General features: G+C 45.4%; 2 protein-coding genes across 3 annotated transcripts; one reads left to right on the top strand and one right to left on the bottom strand.

Moving 5' to 3' along the window:
* Nucleotides 1-227: 227 nt before the first annotated feature.
* Nucleotides 228-9,850, top strand: LOC128830202 (olfactory receptor 51G2-like). 2 transcript variants are annotated; one of them, XM_054015989.1, is made up of 2 exons: nucleotides 228-1,154; nucleotides 9,830-9,850. In XM_054015989.1, the coding sequence occupies exons 1-2, from the start codon at nucleotides 228-230 to the stop codon at nucleotides 9,848-9,850; spliced, it is 948 nt and encodes a 315-aa protein (XP_053871964.1). The 2 variants fall into 2 exon arrangements, with proteins under 2 accessions (XP_053871964.1, XP_053871963.1); XM_054015988.1 differs by lacking the exon at nucleotides 9,830-9,850 and having other exon boundaries at nucleotides 228-1,163.
* A 6,542-nt stretch (nucleotides 9,851-16,392) lies between these two features.
* LOC128830199 (olfactory receptor 52N4-like) lies at nucleotides 16,393-17,331 on the bottom strand. The gene has a single exon (XM_054015985.1). The coding sequence runs from the start codon at nucleotides 17,329-17,331 to the stop codon at nucleotides 16,393-16,395; it is 939 nt and encodes a 312-aa protein (XP_053871960.1).
* Between the last annotated feature and the right edge of the window lie 4,982 nt (nucleotides 17,332-22,313).

Raw genomic sequence — 22,313 nt, 5'->3', positions numbered from 1 at the left:
ATACTGAGCTAGATGGACTGCAGGTCTGATCCAGTCTGGCAATGCCTATCTTCTTATTGGAGGTGTAAATTCATGACTATGTTTTTGCTGATCTTCCTTGAGCTCCTGGGAGTCTCTAGACTTGCACTGAGAGCAGAAAGATGTCTCATTAAATATCACCTTGTCTCCTGTTCTTTTTCCTTTCAGGAAGGAAGGTCCAAAACTCCTGGAAACTTGCCCTGTACATTATGTCAACAGTCAATGACACCAAACTCAAATACGCAATGTTCCTTCTCACCAGGGTACCTGGGCAGGAAAACATCCATCTCTGGATCTCCATCCCCTTCTGCTTCATTTATGTTTTTTCAATATTGGGAAATTCAACCATTCTGTTCATTATAAAAACAGATCCAAGCCTGCATGAGCCCATGTACATTTTCCTTTCCATGTTGGCTGCCACAGACCTTGGCTTATCGATATCCACCATGCCTACAATACTGGGCATATATTTGTTTAACTCTAGCGAGATCAGCGTCGATGCCTGTTTTGCCCAGCTGTTCTTCATCCACTCATTTGCATTCATTGAATCCTCCATACTCTTGCTGATGGCATTTGACCGCTTCGTCGCGATCTCTAACCCTCTGAGATATGCTTCCATCTTAACCCTGCCGAGAATAGCCAAGATGGGACTGGTGTGTGTGCTAAGAGGGGTGGCCGTATCATTCCCATTCCCCTTTCTCCTGAAACGGTTCCAATACTGTCGAGCCAATGTCCTTTCCCATTCCTACTGCCTGCACCAGGATGTTATGAAGCTGGCTTGTTCGGATATCACAGTTAACTACATCTATGGCTTGTTTCTTACAGTCTTCACGGTGGGATTGGATTCACTGCTCATTTTCTTCTCTTATGTGATGATCCTCAAAACTGTGCTGAGTGTTGCATCACACACGGAGTGCCTCAGGGCCCTGAACACCTGTGTCTCCCACCTCTGCGCTGTCCTGCTCTTCTACACACCAGATATCGGCTTGTCTTTGATACACAGATTGGGGAAGGGCTCTTCTCCCTTACTACAGATTGTCCTGGGCTACATCTACCTGCTCGTCCCACCCCTGATGAACCCAATTGTGTACAGCGTGAAAAGCAAACACCTTCGGGCGAGGATAATCAGAGTGTTTGTCAAGTGAAAGATCAGTGCTGGCTCCAGTGCTGCTGACCTGGGAGTTGAAAAACACCAGCCACCTATTCCTTGCTGGACCCTTACATATGAGACAACATGAGCTACTGATCTCCACGCTCTAGAGAGAGGTTCAGACAGTGTTTAAGGGCTGGAACAATGGGAGAGGGGCTGTTGAGGGGGGACAGCTCACTGGGGGATGGAGACCAAGGCAGTCAGCAGCATTTACAATGCTTGTCTACACTACCAAGTTTTGTCGATGAAACTAATGTCGACATGAAAAAATCGACAAAAGCAAAGTCGCCAAAGCTAGTCTACATTTGCTTCCTCTGTCAATCGATCATGTCCACATTCAGGGCACCATTGACGACAGCGTGAGCAATGCACTGTGAGTATGTATCCCACAGTGCCTGGTGACACCGTTATGACTTTGCACCCCATAATGCTTTATGGAAATATGCTTATCAATGTAAATATGACATAACTGGAATATGTTTTATGCTACATATGCCATGTAACATATCCCTGTAAAGGTTATAATCTACTGAATCTATTCATCCTATTTGTATGCATGTATCATTTTTGTATTCGAAGTTGTGAATATTGGCTGTGTACTTGTTTGATTTTAAGTAGCCTTAGTAAGGCATTTGGTCAGTTTCTTATAAAAGGAATTTGCAAGTGCCCAGTCAAGAAACACTTAGCGGACAATGGCACCTTGGAAGACTCCAATCCACATTGGTATCCTTTGGGGGTGGAGCGGCTATCTCCTGACTTTGAACTTGGGACGGTCAAAGTAGCCTGTGAACAATGGCTGCTACCTGTAAAGTTCTGAGTCATGCATGGTCATGTGACTTGCCCATGTGACTCCAAAACTCCAGCTTGCAGCTGGATTCTGCATTGGAGAGAGGAGTGGGTCTCTAACCACAGTCTATTTAAGCCCCTGGGAGACCCCCTCCATATTGTTTTCAGCTGGCTCAAGAGGTAGCCTCTCCACCCCCAAAGGATATCTGAAAGAACCTGGAACAAAGGACAGTAACCACAGGGGTGTGAGTGATTGCTGGACCCAGACTAGAAGGTGGCTAGTCTGTAAAAGGAAGCTTACTGGAACTCCTCTGAGGGTGAGACTTCATCTGTAATCATTTTCTTACTGTACTAGGTTTAGACTTGTGTGTTTTATTTTATTTTGCTTGGTAATTCACTTTGTTCTGTCTGTTATTACTTGGAACCACTTAAATCCTACTTTTTGTAGTTAATAAAATCACTTTTTACCTATTAATTAACCCAAAGTATGTATTAATGCCCGGGGGAGCAAACAGCTGTGCATACCTCTCTAGCAGTGTTATAGAGGGTGAACAATGTATGAGTTTACTATGTATAAGCTTTATACAGGGGAAAATGGATTTATTTGAGGTTTGGACCCCAGTGGGAGCTGGGCATCTGAGTGTTGGAGACAGGAACACTTCTTAGGCTGTTTTCAGTTAAGTCTGCAGCTTTTGTGGGATGTTGTTCAGACCTGGGGCTGTGTTTGTAGCAAGCTAGCGTGTCTGGCTCAAACCAGGCAGGGCACTGAAGTCCCAAGGGAAAACAGGCTCAGAGGTAGTCTCAACACATCAGTTGGCAGTCCCCAAGGGAGTTTCTGTGATCCAACCTGTCACAACCATGTGTCGCTAGGTGTTGTGCAAAGGTACAAATGGAGCGTGGTGCATCCTGGGACATGCAAAATGTCCCGTCATGCACTTCTTTGTGTCCCAGCCCTACAATGGTTTCCGGCTTCCTTTCGTGCTGTTTTTCCAAACAGTCTTTGTAGTGTGCACCAACATCTGCACTGAGATAGGATGGATCCCACACGTTTCTCCTATGCGCTGTTAACTTTTGTGAGGACATCGCGTATGGCAGCACAGTTACTCACGAAGCTACTGACAGAGGACGACTCGTAGGTGCCCGACATTCTGCCTGATATGGACAGCAGCAACTTATCAGTGCTTTGTGCATTCACAGAGCAGCTGCACACGGTAGATTGTCGCTTTTGGGCTAGGGAAACAAGCACTGATTGGTGGGATCGCATTGTCATGCAGATGTGGGATGAAGACCAGTGGGTACAGAACTTTAGGATGTGTAAAGCAACCTTCCTGGAGCTATGTGCTGAGTTGGCCCCCAACCTGCGGCACATGGACACCAGAATGAGAGCTGCCCTTTCAGTAGAGAAGCGTGTTGCAATCGCTTTGTGGAAACTGGTGAATCCAGACTGCTACCGGTCAGTTGCAAATCAATTTGGAGGGGGGAAATCCACTGTTGGGGCTGTATTACTCCAAGTGTGCAGGGCAATAAATCGCATCTTGCTACGGAAGACCATGACTCTGGGAAATGGGCATGAAATAGTGGATGGCTTTGCAGAGATGGGTTTCCCTAACTGTGGCAGTGCAATTGATGGTACACACATTCCAATTTTAGCCCCAGACCACCTTGCATCAGAGTACAGCAATAGGAAAGGATACTTCTCCGTGGTGGTATAAGTGCTTGTGGATCACCGTGGGCGTTTCACAGACATCAACGCAGGCTGGTCTGGAAAGGTGCATGACACATTCCTCTTCAGGAACAGTGGCCTGTACAGAAAGCTGCAGGCGGGGACTTTCCTTCCAGACCACGAGATCACAGTGGGGGATGTGGAAATGCCCATAGTAATCCTGGGAGATCCGGCTTACCCCTTACAGTCCTGGCTCATTAAACCTAACACTGGGCACCTGGACAGCAGCAAGGAGCGTTTTAACAACAGGCTGAGCAGGTGCCGTATGGTAGTTGAATGTGCCTTTGGCCGTTTTAGAGCTCTCTAGAGGTGTCTCAATGGCAGGCTAGACCTTACTGAGGATAATATTCCTGTGGTCAGCCGCATGCAGAAACCCCTGGAGATCTTCAGTTTGAGAGCCTTCCTCTGGGAGTGAAGAAATGATTTGCTGATACCAGAGGCTCAGATTGTCAGGCCAAACAGAGTCTTGCAATGTGTTCAGCCTAGGAATTGATGATGGCTTTTTTGGGCGGGGGGGGGGGGGTGTAATATACCACCATCTGCATTCTGTGTGGAAATGCTGCCACAAGTTACGGGACCAAAAACCGTTCTTAATTGATCGTAGTAGTGTACCTCTGCATACCGCCCATGCAGTTGTAATATCCATTCCATTAATAGGCAGTAGGTTTAAAACAAATAAGAGGAAGTATTTTTTCATACAATGCACAGTCAACCTGTGGAACTCCCTGCCATAGGATGTTGTGAAGGCCAAGACTATAACAGGGTTCAAAAAAGAACTAGATAAATTCATGGAGCATAGGTCTATCAATAGCTATTAGCCAGAATGGGCAGGAATGGTGTCCCTGGCCTCTGTTTGCCAGAAGCTGGGAATGGGCGACAGGGGATTGATCACTTGATGGTTACTTGTTCTGTTCATTCCCGCTTGGGGCACCTGGTACTGGCCACTGTCGGAAGACAGGATACTAGGCTAGATGGACCTTTGGTCCAATCCAGCATGGCCATTCTTCTGTTCTTCTGTTCTTATGAGTTCATCTGTCCCTTGATGTGGGAAGGATATGCCACAAGCATGTGTTAACCAAGCTGAGATATTCCCCAAACATTTCACTCAAAGGCACACTGGTTTAGGTGAAGCAAAAAACAAGTTTATCTACAGAAAGATAGATTTTAAGCAATTATGATACCAAACAGATCGAAGCAGATTTTCTAGCAAATCAACAAAAATGCAAACTAAGCCTAAAATACTGGTTAGTATTTAGCAGATGACACCACAATCCCAAACGGACCTACCTAGGCCACCCAAATACAAACAGCAGACACCAGCCAATTTCCCAGTGTCTCAGGCTTACTGCCCCCCTCCCAGTAGAGTATAAACCCAAAATTATACTATCTTGCACTACACAGAGATCTGTACAATATAAACTCATTACCAGAGTTTGCCCTCCCCTTGATGAGGGAAAGATATTCAACAAGCACCTGTGTTAACCACACAGAGATTTTTCCCAGACACTTCACTCAAAGGCACACTGGTTTAGAGAAAGCAAAAAACAAGTTTAACTACAAAAAGATAAGTGTCAGAGGGGTAGCCGTGTTAGTCTGGATCTGTAAAAAGCAACAGAGGGTCCTGTGGCACCTTTTAGACTAACAAATGTATTGGAGCAATACATTGCTCCAATACATCTGTTAGTCTATAAGGTGCCACAGGACCCTCTACAAAAAGATAGATTTTAAGTGATTATAAGTGATAGAAACAGATCAAAGCAGATTAGCTAGCAAATCAACAAAAACGCAAACTAAGCCTAAAATGCTGGTTAGTTTGGATATGAATTAACAATTTCTCACCCTGGCTGGTGATACAAGCAGTCCACCAGGTTTCCATACACAGGCTAGAAATGTTTTTAGCCTGGGACCAGCACTTTCCCCAGTTCGGTCTTTCTTCCTCATGTGTTGCCAGGAGTTCTCTTGTGTGGGGAGTGAGGCCACTAAGTGATGTCACACCCCACCTTTTATAGCTTTAACCTCTGGCTGGAATCCTTTGTTCCATAAACAGTTCCCAGTCCAGTTTGTAGAAAAATACAGGTACCCAAAATGGAGCTCAGTATCATGTGGTCTGGTCACATGCTCTTGCATGTCCTTCTGAGTCATAGCAGCCATTACCCATAGGCTGTCTGGAGCGTTCTCAGGAAGGTTCACCAGGTGGGGGATAAGTTTCCCCTTAAGGTTTCTTGTTTCCCCTAATGGCCCAGTACCCGGAATTGGCCCTTCACAACCAGCTGTCCTGACTGGAGGCATTTTGCCTAGTGGGTGTCACCCAGGTGTAACTACATTTGAAATACAGATACATAGCCAATATTCATAACCTCAGATACAAAAATGATATATGCACAGAAATAGAATAATCCTTTTTTGCAAATCAAAACTTTTCCAGTGACACTGACAAGACATACCTTGGACAAAATGAATCATAATTATGTTGTAATTATATCATAATCATAAAACTATGAAGAATAGGGGGAACAGTGTCACAATGAGCTTATGAGGAGGATCCCCTCCTAGGCTTTTTAAATATTCAAATGATATCTGTAATGCGCATTAGAAAACATAATCCCTACTATACATATAAAACGATAGGGTCTAAATTAGCTCTTGCAACTCAAGAAAGGGATCTTGGGGTCGTCATAGATAGCTCTCTGAAAACATCTACAGACACTCCTCGACTTATGCAAGTGTTCCGTTCCAGAATGCCTTGCGTAACTTGAATTTTGCATAAATCAGAAACATATACCCGACCATTACGCAAAAAAAAAAAAAAAAAAAAAACTATGTCTAGCTTGCAGATTTGCGTAAATCGGGTTTTGCATAACCCGGGGGGCATCTGTACTTAGTGTGCAGCAGCAGTCAAGAATGCTAACAGAATGTTAGGAACCATTAGGAAAGGGATAAATAGGAAGATAGAAAGTATAATAATGCCACTATTTAGTCCCCCACCATGGGTACTGCGTGCAATTCTGTTCTCCTCATCTCAAAACAGACATATTAGAAATGGAAAATGAATAGAGAAGGGGAACAAAACTGATCAGCTTCCATCTGAGGAGAGATTTAAAAGACTGGGACTTTTCAGCTTGGAAAAGAGACGATAAGAGGGGATAAGATAGTGGTCTATAAATTCATGAATGGTGTGGAAGAAATGAATACAGAAGTCTTGTTTATCCTTCACTTAACACAAGAACCAGGAGTCACCCAAGGAAATTAATAGACAGCAGGTTTAAAACAAAGAAAGGAAATACTACACACAACACACTGTCAACCTGTGGAACTCATTGCCAAGGGATGTTGTGAAGGCCAAAAATATAATGGGGTTCAAAATCAACTAGATAAGTTCATGGAGGATAGGTCCATCAATGGCTGTTAGCCAAGATGTTCAGGGACGCAACCCCATGTTCTGGGTGTCCTAGCCTCTGATTTCCAGATGATGGGACTGGACGACAGGAGATGGATCCCTCGATAATAGCCCTGTTCTGTTCTTTCCTTCTGAAGCCCCTTGCATTGGCCTCTGTCATGATACTGGACTAGATGGACCATTTGTCTGACCCAGTATGGCCAATTTTATGTTCTTATCTCAGTCTCCTTTTTCTTCTCTGGTTGCTGGCCCTCAGAGTGAACGGGGCCCACATGCCCCACTACCTCAAACAGTCCCTGCTATTGAACCAGTAATTTGAACAGCAAACTTGATAGTAACAACATTCAGTCCCCCAGTCTGAACACTCGCAGCTGAACCCCTTTGTTATAGGCCTTCTCTTGTACCTGTTATACATTTAGCAAAATTCTTCTAGCGAATGCCCACAAAGTCTTGAGCAATTTTCTTACCATACAACAGTTCAAAGAGAAAACTTGGAGGCTCGAGGCACCTTCCTGATAGCAAAATAAGGTGGGGGAAGAGTTGGTCCCAGTCTTTGCAATCGGGGCTACAAACTTCTTTAATGTCACAATCAAACTTATGTGAAATCACTCTACCAACCCATCACTTTGGGGATGGTAGATCGACGTTCTTAATGTCTTTACCCTTCATAGATTGCACAGTTCTTTCATTAGTTGTATAGTGAAGTTAGGTCTTTGATCAGTAAGGATTTCTTGGAATATTACCATCCGGGAAAGGAATTTCATAAGCTTATTTGCTCATTTGGCTCATAGCCAGGGTGCTAGGACTATGCCTAGAGGGCAATAAACCTGGCCAAGTGCCTTTGTCACCGAACCGTGCCTGCGGTCTTTCTTTATGAGTAACATCGATGTCTGCTGAATTAGCTGGCTGCCTTATCTGTGAATCCTGATTACACTGGAGCTCCAAGGACAGAAGCTCTGAGCAGCCTGAACAGCGTTACGGAGGCAACAACTTTCCAGCCTTCAGCACTTAACAGCAGCCAGCTGACACTCTGAGCCATGGGGTGAACAGCTTTACTGTCTGGATCTGTTGTACCTCCTGCCAAAAGTGTGGCCACTGCCTCAGTCACTGGGGTTCCACCACAGAGAGTTATTCATAGGCATGGCTAAGGATAACATTATGTAATGGAAGTCACGGATTCCGTGACTTTCAGAGACCTCCAGGACATTTTCCACTTCAGCCCCGGGGCGGCGGTGCCAGAGCTGTCAGCCGGCGGGGCCCCCGATCTCTCAGATCTCATAGACTCATAGACTCATAGACTTTAAGGTCAGAAGGGACCATTATGATCATCTGGTCTGACCCCCTGCATGCTGCAGGCCACAAAACCCTTCCCTGGACTCTGCCGTTGAAGTCCCCAATCCTGTGTTTCAGTGACTTCAATCGGCAGAGACCCTCCTGCTAGTGATCCCTGCCCCATGCTGCGGAGGAAGGCGAAAAACCTCCAGAGGCTCAGCCAATCTACCCTGGAGGAAAATTCCTTCCCAACCCCAAATATGGCGATCAGTAAGACCCCGAGCATGTAGGCAAGAGTCTCTAGCCTGACCCCTGTTGGCCATTATACTATTTACGTACCATTGCTTGGTTTTCCTTGACTACTATGTTTTACCATTAAACCATTCCCTCCATAAACTTATCTAACTTAATCTTAAAACCAGACAGGTCCGTCGCCCCCACCGTTTCCCTCGGAAGGCCGTTCCAATATTTCACCCCTCTGACGGTCAGAAACCTTCGTCTAATTTCAAGCCTGAATTTCCCCACGGCCAGTTTATATCCATTTGTTCTCGTGTCCACATTAGTACTAAGCTGGAATAATTCCTCTCCCTCCCTTGTATTTATCCCTCTGATATATTTAAAGATAGCAATCATATCCCCCCTCATGGGTGGCCAAGGAGCCAACAGCTCTCAGCTCTCTGGGGCCCCGGATCTCTGTGTTGCTGGGGCTGCTGCGGGGGCCACGGCGCTGTTAGCTGTGGCGGCCACATGTGCTGGACCTTCCCACCTCCAGAAATGAGGCTCGGGTTCTCATCCTCGTGATCGGGCTTTAATAATCCCTCTGTGAGTCCCCCTGCCTTATTTTTAGTAAGTCACAGACAGGTCACAGACGTCCATGTTTTTTTCTTTATTGCCCGCAATTTGTCCTTGACTTTACCTAAAAATAACTCTGACAAAATCTTAACCTTAGTCATGACTGATCATCTGGTCTGCCCCTCGTTCCCGAATTGCGTTGCAGGTCAGGATAGCCACTCCCCGTGTGAATGCATTCTGGATGCTATCAAGGGCTGTGGTTGCCGCACGCCCAGTGAACTGGCTGGAAGTGTCGTCCACAGCATCATCTTTTTCCTCCCCTGTTCCTACCAACTCTGCTGGTTCTACGCATACTCTCACCGGGGTGTCAGCCTCCATCTTCTCGATCAGCCGTTCTCCCCGTTCCTTCAGAACTTCCTTAAAGTGGTTCCAGTCCCTGCGCAATATGACCAGAAAGCCAGATATTGGAAATAATTTCCCTACTAAATATATTCAGGTTTAGCACAAATAAGTTTCCACACAAGGATTCCTTTATTAGTCCAAAGGGAACTTGGTGCTGATTTCATCGAAAATACAATTACAAGCAGATACACACTTATGTGTTACATTCTAGCAACCATACAGTGATATGCATTAGCTAAATATTCAGCTCAGGATCAGGAAATACGTTCCCATCATGGCGTGACTCCAGAAGGGTAAGGAAAACCTCTGACAAAGGAACCCTTAAAAAATTACTCTTTATAAGAACATAAGAATGGCCATCCTCTGTCAGATCAATGGCCCATCTAGCCCTGTATCCTGTCCTGTGACAGTGGTCAATGCCAGGTGCTTCAGAGGGAATGAACAGAACAGGTAATCATCAAGTGATCCACCTCTGTTGACCTTTCCCGGGTTCTGAAAAACAGAAACTAGGGACACTTGAGAGCATGGTTTTGTATCCCTGCCCATCCTGGCTAATAGCCACTTATGGACCTATCCTCCATGAACGTATCTAGTTCCTTTTTGAACCCTGTTGTAGTCTTAGCCTTCACAACATCCTCTGGCAAAGAGTTCCACAGGTTGACTGTGTGTTGTGTGAAGAAATACCTCCTTTTGTTCATTTTAAACCTGCTGCCTATTAATTTAGTTTGGTGACCCCTAGTTCTTGTGTTATGAGAAAGAATAATTAACAGTTTCTTATTTACCTTCTCCACATCAGTCATAATTTTATAGACCTCTATCGTATCCCCCCTCAGTTGTATCTTTTCCAAGCTGAAAAATCCCAGTCTTATTAATCTCTCCTCATATGGTATGTGTTCCATACCCCTAATCATTTCTGTTGCCCTTCTCTGTACCTTTTCCAATTCTAATCTATCTTTTTTGAGATGGGGTGCTCACATCTGAATGCAGATTCAAGATGTGGGTGTACCATTGGTTTATACAGAGGCAATATGCTATTTTCTATTTCATTACCTATCCTTGTCCTAATGATTCCCAACGTTCTGCTAGCTTTTTTGAGTGCTGCTAGACATTTTGTGGATGTTTTCAGAGAACTATCCGCAATGACTCCGAGAACTCTTTTTTGAATGGTAACAGCTATTTTCAACCCCATCATTATATATGTGTAGTTGAGATTATGTTTTCCAATGTGCATTACTTTGTATTTCTCAACAATGAATTTCATCTGCCATTTTATTGCCCAGTCACCCAGTTTTGCAGGATACCTTTGTAACTCTTTGCAGTCTACTTAGGACATAAATATCTTGAGTAATTTTGTATCATCTGCAAACCTTGCCACCTCACTTTTAACCCCTTTCTCCAGATCATTTAAGAATATGTTAAACAGTAGTTGCCTCAGTATACCATCTGGTCCTGGTGACTTACTGCTGTTTAATTTATCTATTTGTTCCAAAACTTCTTCTAATAATACCTCAATCTGGGACAGTTCCTCAAATTTGTCACCTAAAAAGAATGGCTCAGGTTTGGGAATCTCCCTCACATTCCAAGCCATGAAGACCGATGCAAAGAATTCATTAATTTTCTCTGCAACGGCCCTTTTTGGTCTTCTTACTGTATTTTTTAATGTGTGGTATACATTTCAATTGAGCATCTATTATGATGTCTTTAAAAAGTTTCCATGCGGCTTGCAGGGATTTCACTTTTGGCACTGTGCCTTTTCATTTCTGTTTAACTAACTTCCTCAATTTTGTGTAGGCCCGCTTTCTGAAATTAAATGCTACCATGGTGGGCTGCTGGGATGTGCCACCCCAAACAGGATGTAAAATTTTGTGATGTTCTGGTCACTATTACAAAGTGGTCCAGCTATATTCATCCCTTAGACCAGATCCTGTGCTCCACTTAGGACTAAATCAAGAATTGCCTCTCCTCTTATGGGTTCCAGGACTAGCTGCTCCATGAACCAGTCATTTAAGGTGTCAAGAAACTTTGTCACTGCATCCCGTGCTGAGGTGACATGTACCCCATCAATATAGGGATAGCTGAACCCCCCCCCACACACACACACACTATTACTGAGTTTTTTATTTGTATAGCCTCTTAAGTCCCTGTCATTTTCACAGTCAGTATCACCACCCTGGTCAGGTGATATCCATACTGCTAATTTCTTATTATTATTCTATGGTATAGTTTGGTTCATGTAAGGTTTTTTCTTCAGTTGATTCTATGCATTCTTTCAAATATAGTGCCACTTCCCTGCAAGGGTGACCAGTTCGGGTAAGTATTGAATTTCAATACTGTGTTGATCTTTCAGAAATTGATGCAGAAATGGGTTGTGCTATCCTGCAACAGAACTAGAACCATGGGACTTCTCTACTCACTGTGTGATTCCTTCACCACTCTCGGGGCCAAAATGCCCTGCAGGCAGATTGTATATGTTTATGAAGCTGTCAGGGTTCCCTCCCCACACTGAGCTCTGGGGTACAGATGTGGGGACCCACATGAAAGACCCCCTAAGCTTATTTCTACCAGCTTAGGTTAAAAACTTCCCCAAGGCACAAATCCTTTCCTTGTTCTTGGAAGGTATTGCTGCCACCACCAAGTGATTTAGACAAAGATTCAGGAAAAGGACCATTTGGAGTTCCTATTTCCCCAAAATATCCCCCCAAGCCCCTTCCCCACCCCTTTCCTGGGGATGCTTGAGAATAATATACCAACCAATTGCCTTTAATAAAAGTACAGACCAGACCCTTTATTTTTAGACACTAAAAATAATCAGGTTCTTAAAAGAACTTTATTATAAAGAAAAAAGTAAAAGAAGCACCTATGTAAAATCAGGATGGAAGGTAACTTTACAGCGTAAATAAAAAGATTTAAAACACAGAGGATTCCCCTCTAGGCTTAGCTTCAAAGTTACAAAAAAACAGGAATAAAACTCTCTCTTAGAGAAAATTCACGAGCTAAAACAAAAGATAATCTAATGCATTTCCTTGCTATTACTTACAATTTCTGTAATTTTAGATGTATTAGTTCATGATCTTTTTAGGAGCTGGGTTACCTGCGTGGTCTCTCTCTTTGTCCCGAGAGGGAACAAAACGAAGAGCACAAACAACCCCCCCCTCCAGATTTGAAAGTATCTTCTTTCCCCATTGGTCCTTCTGGTCAGGTGCCAACTAGGTTAATTGAACTGATTAACCCCTTACAGGTAAGTGATTCTGTACCTCTGGCCAGGAGGGATTTTATGTTACTGCATAAATAAATGTTGTTACCCTTCCCTTGATATTTATGACAGAAGCTTTTTTTCCTGTATTTTACTCCATTTTCAGTGAATGCAGAGTCTCTCAAACCACTGGAAATCTGTAAGTAAAGCAGAAAACTGCATCTGCCGGTTCACTGTAATGTAAAAATGACCATGTCTTGGAATATTCCAATATAAATGAGAAAGACCAAGACATAAATTTGCTTATTCCAGTGTCCCTAGTTCACTTTTTCTCCTTCTTTGGACTTTGTGCCACTTACTCACCTACGGCATTTGCATGCCTCTGCTCTTTGGTTGATGTCTGGCTCCTATACCTGGCCCAGCTGTGAGACTCCTCCTGCTGTTATGTCTGCTGATGCTGGAGCAACTCAGCTAAGGGGGCTGGAACACGGGGGGCCAGGGCCCACTTTTAAACATAGTTCAGTTTTTCACTGGCAAACAACAGATGATAGGGGCCTCAGGGGAGGGGAGGCTGGTCTGTAGGAGAGGAGGGACTCAGCAAACGGTGGGCAAAGGGGCATGGGAAAAGGAGAGTGGAGGAGAGGAGATATTTAGTGAGCAGGGGAGTGGAGGAGAGGAAGGACACAGCTAATGGCAGGTGGGGGGAGCATGAGGGAGGGGGATGGAGGACAGGAGGGACTCAGTGAGCTGCAGGTAGTGGGGCCATGGAGGAGGGGGTGGAGGACAGGAGGGAGTCTGGACTAGAGCCAACACCGTGGGGAACGGATGACCCCACGGGCCAGTGGAGGAGGGGAGAGGCTTGGTGAGTGGTGGGCTGTGGGGGCCTCTTGGGGGAGGAGAGGAAGGATTCAGTGATAAGCAAAGGGGGCCTCGGCAGAGGGGCGGAGCAGGGACAAGAAGAGGTGGAGTGTGGGAGGGGCCATAGGGAAAAAGCAGGAGGGGACATCGGGGGTGTAGCGCAGGCCAGGACACCACAGACCAGGTTTCTCCTCTCTCAAAGGTTGGGGGCTGCATGGCCTAGGGAGGTTTAATCTACCCTGGCCTATTATACCTGCTGCCTACCCAGGCCACTTGCTACCACTTCCCTGCCAATGTCCCAAGGTCTCCATCTGGGGTAAAGCAGCATGAAGGGTGTCTGCTCACCCCAAGGAACCTTCTCGTGGTTGCATGTAACAAGGTCTTACTCCTTTCTTCTCAGGCAGCAACTGCCTCTTCCTGTGGTACGGCTGGACCTCTGAGGGCCAGCTCAGTGCCCAGGCTCTCCCCTGCTGGAGCAGTCCAAAGAGCAAATAAAGGGGATCAATCAAGTCCCGCATTCATATGAGAGATTAGTGCTTCCCTCTCAGGCTGTCCCTGCAGCAGGCCCTCCCTTCCCTCAGAGAGGGACCTTTGGGCAGTTTTTCAGGGGGAGATTCTGCCTTCCCTCAGCTCATCTCCCCTGGAGCTGCTGGGAGCAGGACTGCTCTCCTCCCTGGTCTACCATAAAACAAGCTGCTCCCCTGAATTTTTGCCCTTCTCAAGCACTTCTCTTCAGACATGATTTCTCTTTCCCATTTGCCTGTTAATTTACTTGCTGAACGTTTGGCTTCTTTTAACTCAATTTGAAATATAGCTACAAACTCATTGACATTGGGAAGTAATCCTGCTGCTTCATATACATCTCTGTCTTTAGATCGTAGCCATTTTGAACCAGCATTTACCGTATCCAGAATCTTTCTTTGGAGCACCATGAGAAAAACAAAACTCATTTTTTCTATTAATGTCTTTAATGCTGGAGGCTCATAACCTTCATCGGGATTTTTGCTCAGGAGAATTATTTCTGTGGCTGCCTTCCTTGTGTCTAAATACTGAATCTGAGGGGAACAAGTGATTCATACTGGTTGTTGATCAATTGTGCAGTCAATTGCTTAACCAAGCTTTCATTTGTTATGAAATAGTCAAATGTTCAAGAGGCCAAATAAACAATGTCAGGTTTACTATTCTAGCCCCATAATAAAATAGTACAGGAAAACGCTTTTATCCAATACCAGTCTCTGGGAAGCCGTCTTGTGCAGTGATGTTACATTCACCTTACTCAGAAAGTGTGCTCCCCAAAGTTACACATTTCAGATTTTATCATTTATATGAAGATTTCACAAGTTACACATCTCTTTACACATCACTAAAATCCAACCCATCTGTTTGTCCCAGTTCCCTAATGTAAGTGGGGAACTATTGTTGGGAACTTTCCTGGCTTCTGCATTACCCCAGGGGAATTCGCTGAGGAAAAGGTCTGAGGCCCCACTCCCTTTTCCCACAGGCCTATCTGACCTCAAGGACTCTCCTGTGTGGTAGAACCCTCATAATGGTGACACGGCTGGACCCGGGTTCCTGGGAGGCTAAACCCCCAGTCTCATCGTGGTCACTTAGGACAGGGGCTAGGGTGTCCCCACTCCAGGGTACTCTCACCGGACGCTTCCCTGACCCACTGATCACTAAATTAAGTTCAAACCAAATATAATGTATTAAACATCAACTGTAAGAACAATGAACAAAAGAATGGGAAAGGTTCATGAAAACAAGAAACCCCGCTCTGTGGGCATGGGGATATCACAAAGAGCCCTCTCTGGGACATAAGGAAAGTTCAGTCTGTTCCACTCCAAAATCAACTGCGCAAAGCAGTAAGTTATTTGTACTCAAAGGTGATGTAGTAGTTAAATACAGCAGTCCAGTTCTCAAAAACACAGGGTTTCACAACTCTCACCAGTAAGTTCTAGTAGAATGTCCTCAATTCCTGCAGCAGCTTTCCTGTATTAGGACTTTCCACCTGAAACATTAGGATTATCCTCCAGGTTTCCTGATGGATTCGGCGTAGAAAAATCAGGCAAATTTTGCTCACAGGATCACTGTTCATATGATAAAGAAGTTCAGCATTGCCGTTTCTTTCTTTTTCTCTTTGGCTATCTGAAAGTGTAGCTTCTGTTTGTAAAACTGAACAAGAACCATGACCGCATAGGGACTAATGGAAAACCACTTTGCATCAAAATGCTACAGTATTTTATGGTAGTCTTTGGGCAGGTATATGCTACAGCTGGGATCGTCGCTCTGAGATTGATCCACCGGCGGTTGATTTAGCGGGTCTAGTAAAGACCCACCAAATCGACTGCAGACCCCCAATGAAAAGAGTAAGATAAGTTGACGGGAGATTTTCTCCCATCGACTGCCCCGTGGTGTAGACCCTGCAGTAGCTTGATCTAAGGTATGTCGACTCCAGCTACGTTATTCACATAGCTGGAGTTGCGGAGAGTAGGTTCACTTACCACGGTAGTGTAGACATAGCCTTAGAGTTACGGAAAGGCTGAGTAACAGGGTGTGTGGGGATGGAGGCTGATGGGTGACAATGAAAGAGGTCAGGTGATGGTCAAAGAGAGGGAACTCAGCAATAGAAAGAGCAGTGCTTAGTGATGGAGTGATAAGATATTGTGTGGGAGGAACTTCTCAGACTATGAACTTCCACAATGCTTAGCTCAACCAAACTGAGACAGGGTGCCCTTGATTAACGAGGAGATATGCTTCCCCCCCTCTTGTCACACAGGTTTAAAGTCAGTGGCCACAGGCAATCACCTTCTGCAGGTGGATTTTATTACTTTGTCACGAAGCTCTTTGGTTCTGACCCCATAAATGATAGGGTTGAGCATGGGAGGGATGAGGAGATAGAGGTCGGCCAAGATGATATGAACATGGGGAGCGATGCCTTGACCAAACCGGTTGGTGAGATTGGAGAAGAGGCCAGGGATATAATATGTCAGCATCACACAGATGTGGGCTGTGCAGGTGTTGAGGGCTTTCTGGTGGCCGTTCTCAGAGGAGATTCTGAGGACTGCCCTGATGATCAGACCGTAGGACAGGGCAATGAGCGTCAGGTCAAACCCATTGATTACAAACATTAGCACCATGGCATATATCCTGGTTACTGTGATGTCCCCACACACCATCTTCACCACAGCTATGTACTCGCACTGCGTGTGGGGGATAATGCGGTTGGCACAGAATGGCTGCTGACTTATGAGCAGGGGTAGGGGCAGAATGAAGAGAATAGCTCTTATCAAACCTACAAGCCCTAGCTTAGCTAGTCGTGCACTGCTGAGGATGGTGGCGTATCTCAGAGGATTACATATGGCAATGTAGCGATCAAAGGCCATTGTCACGAGGGTGCCTGAGTGCATAACAGAAACCATGTGGAGGAAGAACATCTGGGTGAGGCAGCCAACTGCAGTAATGCCTTTCAAATTGAACCAAAATATACACAGTGCCTTTGGCACGACGAAAGTAGGTGTGACGATGTCTGTGAGCGCCAGCATGCTGAGCAGCAGGTACATCGGCTTGTGCAGGGTCTGTTCCTTACCTACAATAAACAGAAGTGTGAAATTTCCCAAGAGGCTGATAATGTAGAATGTAGAGAAAGGGATGGATATCCAGATGTGGGCAGCCTCCAGGCCAGGGATGCCCATTAAGATGAATGTTGAAGGGTCAGAGGGGGTGAGGTTGAAAGCTGCCATGAGGTGGTCGATGCATCGATTTGACTCAGAAATGCTCAAGGTGCCTGTGAAGGGAGAGAAGCACAGCGAGGGGGGTTACATGCTTTATAACAAATAGTACGGTAAATATTTTATCGTTATTAACAATCTAGGAGTCCTCTTGAGTGTGGCGTGAAGAACCACCGATGATGTCACTTCCTGCTTTATATAGCTTTAGCATAGGGCGGGAACCCTTTGTTTCAAAACTTGGTTCCCAGACCAGTTTGTGGGAAAATTACAGACTCCCCAAGATGGAGTCCAGAGTTATGGGGCCGGGTCACATGCCCTTGTAGAGTCATAGCATCTGTCAAGGTTCCTTCCCCACTCTGAACTTTAGGGTACAGATGTGGGGGGCCTGCATGAAAACCTCTAAGCTTAACTACCAGCTTAACTACTGCTTTTGCTGCCACCACCCAAATGATTTATGAGTTATTTGGGAAACTCTGTCTTCCCCCCCAAAAACCTTTCCCTTCCTGGGTAGCCTTGAGAGACTCCTCCACCAATTCCCTGGTGAACACCGATCCAAACCCCTTGGATCTTAAAACAAGGAGGAATTAATCATTCCCCTCCCATTCCCCCCACCAATTCCTTGTGAGTCCATATCCAATCCCCTTGGATCTTAACACAGAGAAAAATCAACCAGGTTCTTAAAAAGAAGGCTTTTAATTAAAGAAAGAAAGGTAAAAATCATCTCTGTAAAATCAGGATGGAAAATAACTTTACAGGGTAATCAGATTCAAAGAGCCCAGAGGAACCCCCTCTAGCCTTAGGTTCAAAGTTACAGCAAAGAGAGGTAAACTCTCTAGCAAAAGGAACATTTACAAGTTGAGAAAACAAAAATAAACCTAACACACCTTGCCTGGCTGTTACTTACAAGTTTGAAATATGAGAGACTTGTTTAGAAGATTTGGAGAGCATGGATTGATGTCTGGTAATTCTTAGTCCCAAGAGCGAACAACCCCCAAAACAAAGAGCACAAACAAAAGCCTTCCCCCCCCCCAGATTTGAAAGTATCTTGTCCCCTTATTGGTCCTTTGGGTCAGATGTCAGCCAGGTTACCTGAGCTTCTTAACCCTTTACAGATAAAAGGATTTTGGAGTCTCTGGCCAGGAGGGATTTTATAGTATTGTACACAGGAGGGCTGTTACCCCTCCCTTTATAGTTATGACACTATATAAATAGGACCGTAGTGAATAGAATAGGGAAGACTGAAAGCTGAACTGATGATAATGTACAAGCACTTTCACAGGGATGAAATACCAACTATTAACAGGTTCTTTAATCTAGCAGGGAAAGGTATAACAGAAACCAGTGGCTGGTAATTGAAGCCAGAAAAAATTAAATTTGGAATTGAGGCACACTTTTTTAACAGTAAGAGTGCTTAACCAGTGGAACAAACTCCCAAGGGAGGTGGTGGATTCTACAGACACCTACATATCAAGACTGGATGCCTTCCTGGAAGATAAGGTTTAGATTAATTCAAGAAATGCATTAGTCAATCACAAGTCATTGGGCTCAATATAGAGGTAACTGGGTGAAATTATGCAGGACGTCAGACTAGATGATCTTATAATTCCATCCATGACTTATAGGCTGTCTGATGCATTCTCAGGTGGGAGATCAGTTTCTCTTATGGCCTATTGTTTCCCCCAATGGCTCATTGCCCTGACGAGGCCCTTCCCAACCAGCTATCTAGACTGAAAACATCTTGCCTAGTGGGCGTTACCCAGTTGTAACTACATTTGAAATACAGATAAGTAGTTAATATTCATAACTTCAGACAAAAATCATACATTCATATAAATAGGATAATCATATTAAGAAAGTCATAACTTTTCCAATGACATATTACATGACCCATCTTGCATAAAATGTATCATAATTATGCTATAACCTATAATCATATCATAGTAATATCCCTATGAACAATATGGAGTACAGTGTCACAAAAATATCAATGGTTATTTCTACCAGTGAAATGCCTGAAGTTACATAACAAGAACAATTGGAAGCAAAACTGAGTAAAGGTTGTGTCACCCAGACTGCAGTTCTGTGGCTTGCCAGGGCAAAGAGACCCTGAAACTCCCCAAACGCACTCTGTACCAGGAAAGGTCCCAAAGCTGGCCTTGGACCAACAATCACAGAGAAAAAATTATTTCGGCAGCACTGCCCACTTGTCTGTCTACATGCCGCTCTGTGACCCTGTGACGTTCCCCTGGTGTTATCTGGACCGGTGATCTGCTAGGTTACTCCAATCCTTGACTCCAGGAGCCAGCCTGACCCTGCTCTGCTGTGAGAACCCCCACTCCCGGGCTGTTCACACACAGCCTCCGGCATGTAAGCTGCTCCTTGGATTGTGCAACCGAATGACACTAGCCAATATCTCCGGTCCCAGACACAACCCTAGGAACCTTCATCTTGCAGTGTCCAGTTATGCCCGCTGGACGCTGCAAGCTTATATGAGTTCATCAATTTAACAAAGAAATTGATATGTACCAGGCTTGTTATCCCAAGGGCAGTCTCTGACATGCTTCAAACCAAGCGCACTGCTTCAGGTAGAACAAACAAACAGATTTATTAACTACAAAGATTGATATTACGTAATAGGCAAAAAGTCAGAGTGGTTACCAAAAATAAAATAAAATATAAGGACTGGAAGATAGCTACAATGACTGGAAGATAGCTAATGTGACGCCAATATTTAAAAAGGGCTCTAGAGGTGATCCCGGCAATTACAGACCGGTAAGTCTAACGTCAGTACCGGGCAAATTAGTTGAAACAATAGTAAAGAATAAAATTGTCAGACACATAGAAGAACATAAACGGGTCCCCTATGAGGAGAGATTAAAGAGGCTAGGACTTTTCAGCTTGGAAAAGAGGAGACTAAGGGGGGATATGATAGAGGTATATAAAATCATGAGTGATGTGGAAAAAGTAGATAAGGAAAAGTTATTTACTTATTCCCATAATACAAGAACTAGGGGCCACCAAATGAAATTAATGGACAGGGGAGGTTGGATAAGGGGGTGGAGTCCTGGGGGGCAGTTAGGGGCAGGGGTCCCAGGAGGGGGCGGTCAGGGGACAAGGAGCTGAGGGAAGTTGGATGGGTTGGCGGTTCTGATGGGGGCAGTCAGGGGGTGGGTAGTGGGAGGGGGCAGATACGGGGCAGGAGCCAGGATGTTTGGGGAGGCACAGCCTTCCCTACCTGGCCCTCCATACAGTTGCTCAATCCTGATGTGGCCCTCGGGCCAAAAAGTTTGCCCATCCCTGCTCTATATGTAAGATCACAATTATCTGAAAATGAGGAATATGGGGGTTACAGTAAGCTCCCCCAAGGTATAGAATGTCACAGCACCCACACAGCCTCAGTGCTACTCGCCTGTCACTGCACGCCCCCTGCCTTCCTCCACATCCCTCAGCAGGGCCCAATTCTCTGTGTACACCCCCTGCTTGCCCCCACAGCCAGCAGCATTGCCAGCCTGCCTGTGTACACCCCTCTTTCTGCCCCACAACACCTGGTGCTGGTCACCGGTCCATGTAGATCCCCCACCCCCAGAACTTCCATCCCTGCCACATAGGGACACCCCTCACCCAGAACCAAAACCAGGTGCCAGACACCACAGTGACATCTCACAGAAATACCTCCTCAGAGGAGGTTAAACTCAGCGTCTGCCTGCACCAGGGAAAAGGGGGAGATGAGACTGAACTGTCTTTCTGGGGGCAAAGGGAACCCCGGCAGCAGCTCAGCCTGTGCAGGGAAGGAGAGAGGGACAGACCCGGCAGGAGGGAGAGAGGACCTGGGACTAAAAGGAGCCAGTGTGAATAACTCTTCTTCAAAAAGACACAAACCTTTGATGTATTGCGGCCAGTTAGAAACCCAGAAACCCCTTCCTGAGGCTGCTTTTCCATGTTGGCAATTGCTGACGTTGCCACGAAACTGTAGAGGGCTTTCTCATAGGAGGAAGGAGGTCCGGATGGGGAATGGTGTCAGAGACAATCTGCTACAGTGTGGTCCACTTTACATTGCACTCTGAGACACCTCCCAGACCCAGGAGGCCTCATGACACCTCTTTGGTCTGTGCATTGGGGAGGACATCCATTCCCCATGTTGCATAGTTTCAGGACTCCGAGTCACTGTGATCTGGATACTGCATGACCCGCTGTCCTGTCCCCAACCCCCACACACTGTGTGTTTCTGCACCTCCCCTGGTGACATTTGCAACACCACCTCTAAGCCAGAAACATGCTTTTTATTTTACTGCCTTTTGTGCTTCTCATCCTCTCCAGAAACAGAGATGCAGGGGCTCAGAGAGAGCAGACCCCTCTCCCCCCTTGAAAAAAAATGGTTATCCTAATTGTTTTGAAGGTTTAAGCCTATGAGTTTGAGATTTCAGCAACTCTCCGGTCAGTTCTTCTTGGGTCCGAAGAAGCTCACCCGTCCTTAGAGGCCACGGGACGACTCCAGATGGAGACTCATGGCCGATGTAAATCAAGGCATTTATTTAAGTCCCTATATGTGGATTTAGGGGGAACTCCTGGCTCTGTTGAGAATTTTGCCTTTGATCTCAAGGGGACCAGATTCACCCTCAGTGTTTAACTTTCGGCTCCCGGCTGTGAAAATCACGGCTTTGGGTCCTGTTGCAGAGAGCGCTATTCTGTTATGGTGCTGAAAGAGGCTAGGCAACCCCCAGTTCATGTGGCGTTCTGAGACCGGGAATGAAAGTTGGGAATTTCAAAACACAGGGGCCCTGATTTTACTCTGAGGGAGGCCAGTGTTAATCTGGAGTGACCCAGTGAAGGCAGAATGTGAGAGCAGAATCTGGCCAGTGTGTGGCCCATTCTTGTTGTGAACCCTCTGGTAACACAGATACCCACTGCAGAGGCTTTGGCTGTACTTCCTAACAGGGCAGTGAAGTTGCTGAACTGGAAAACTTGAGTAAACCACAGAAAAAACCACACAGCCC

The sequence above is a fragment of the Malaclemys terrapin genome, chromosome 1 (assembly GCF_027887155.1).
Source record: "Malaclemys terrapin pileata isolate rMalTer1 chromosome 1, rMalTer1.hap1, whole genome shotgun sequence".
Classification (NCBI taxonomy): domain Eukaryota; kingdom Metazoa; phylum Chordata; order Testudines; family Emydidae; genus Malaclemys; species Malaclemys terrapin.
Note: the sequence above shows the minus strand (reverse complement) of the source record. Positions and strands in the feature narration are given on the sequence as shown.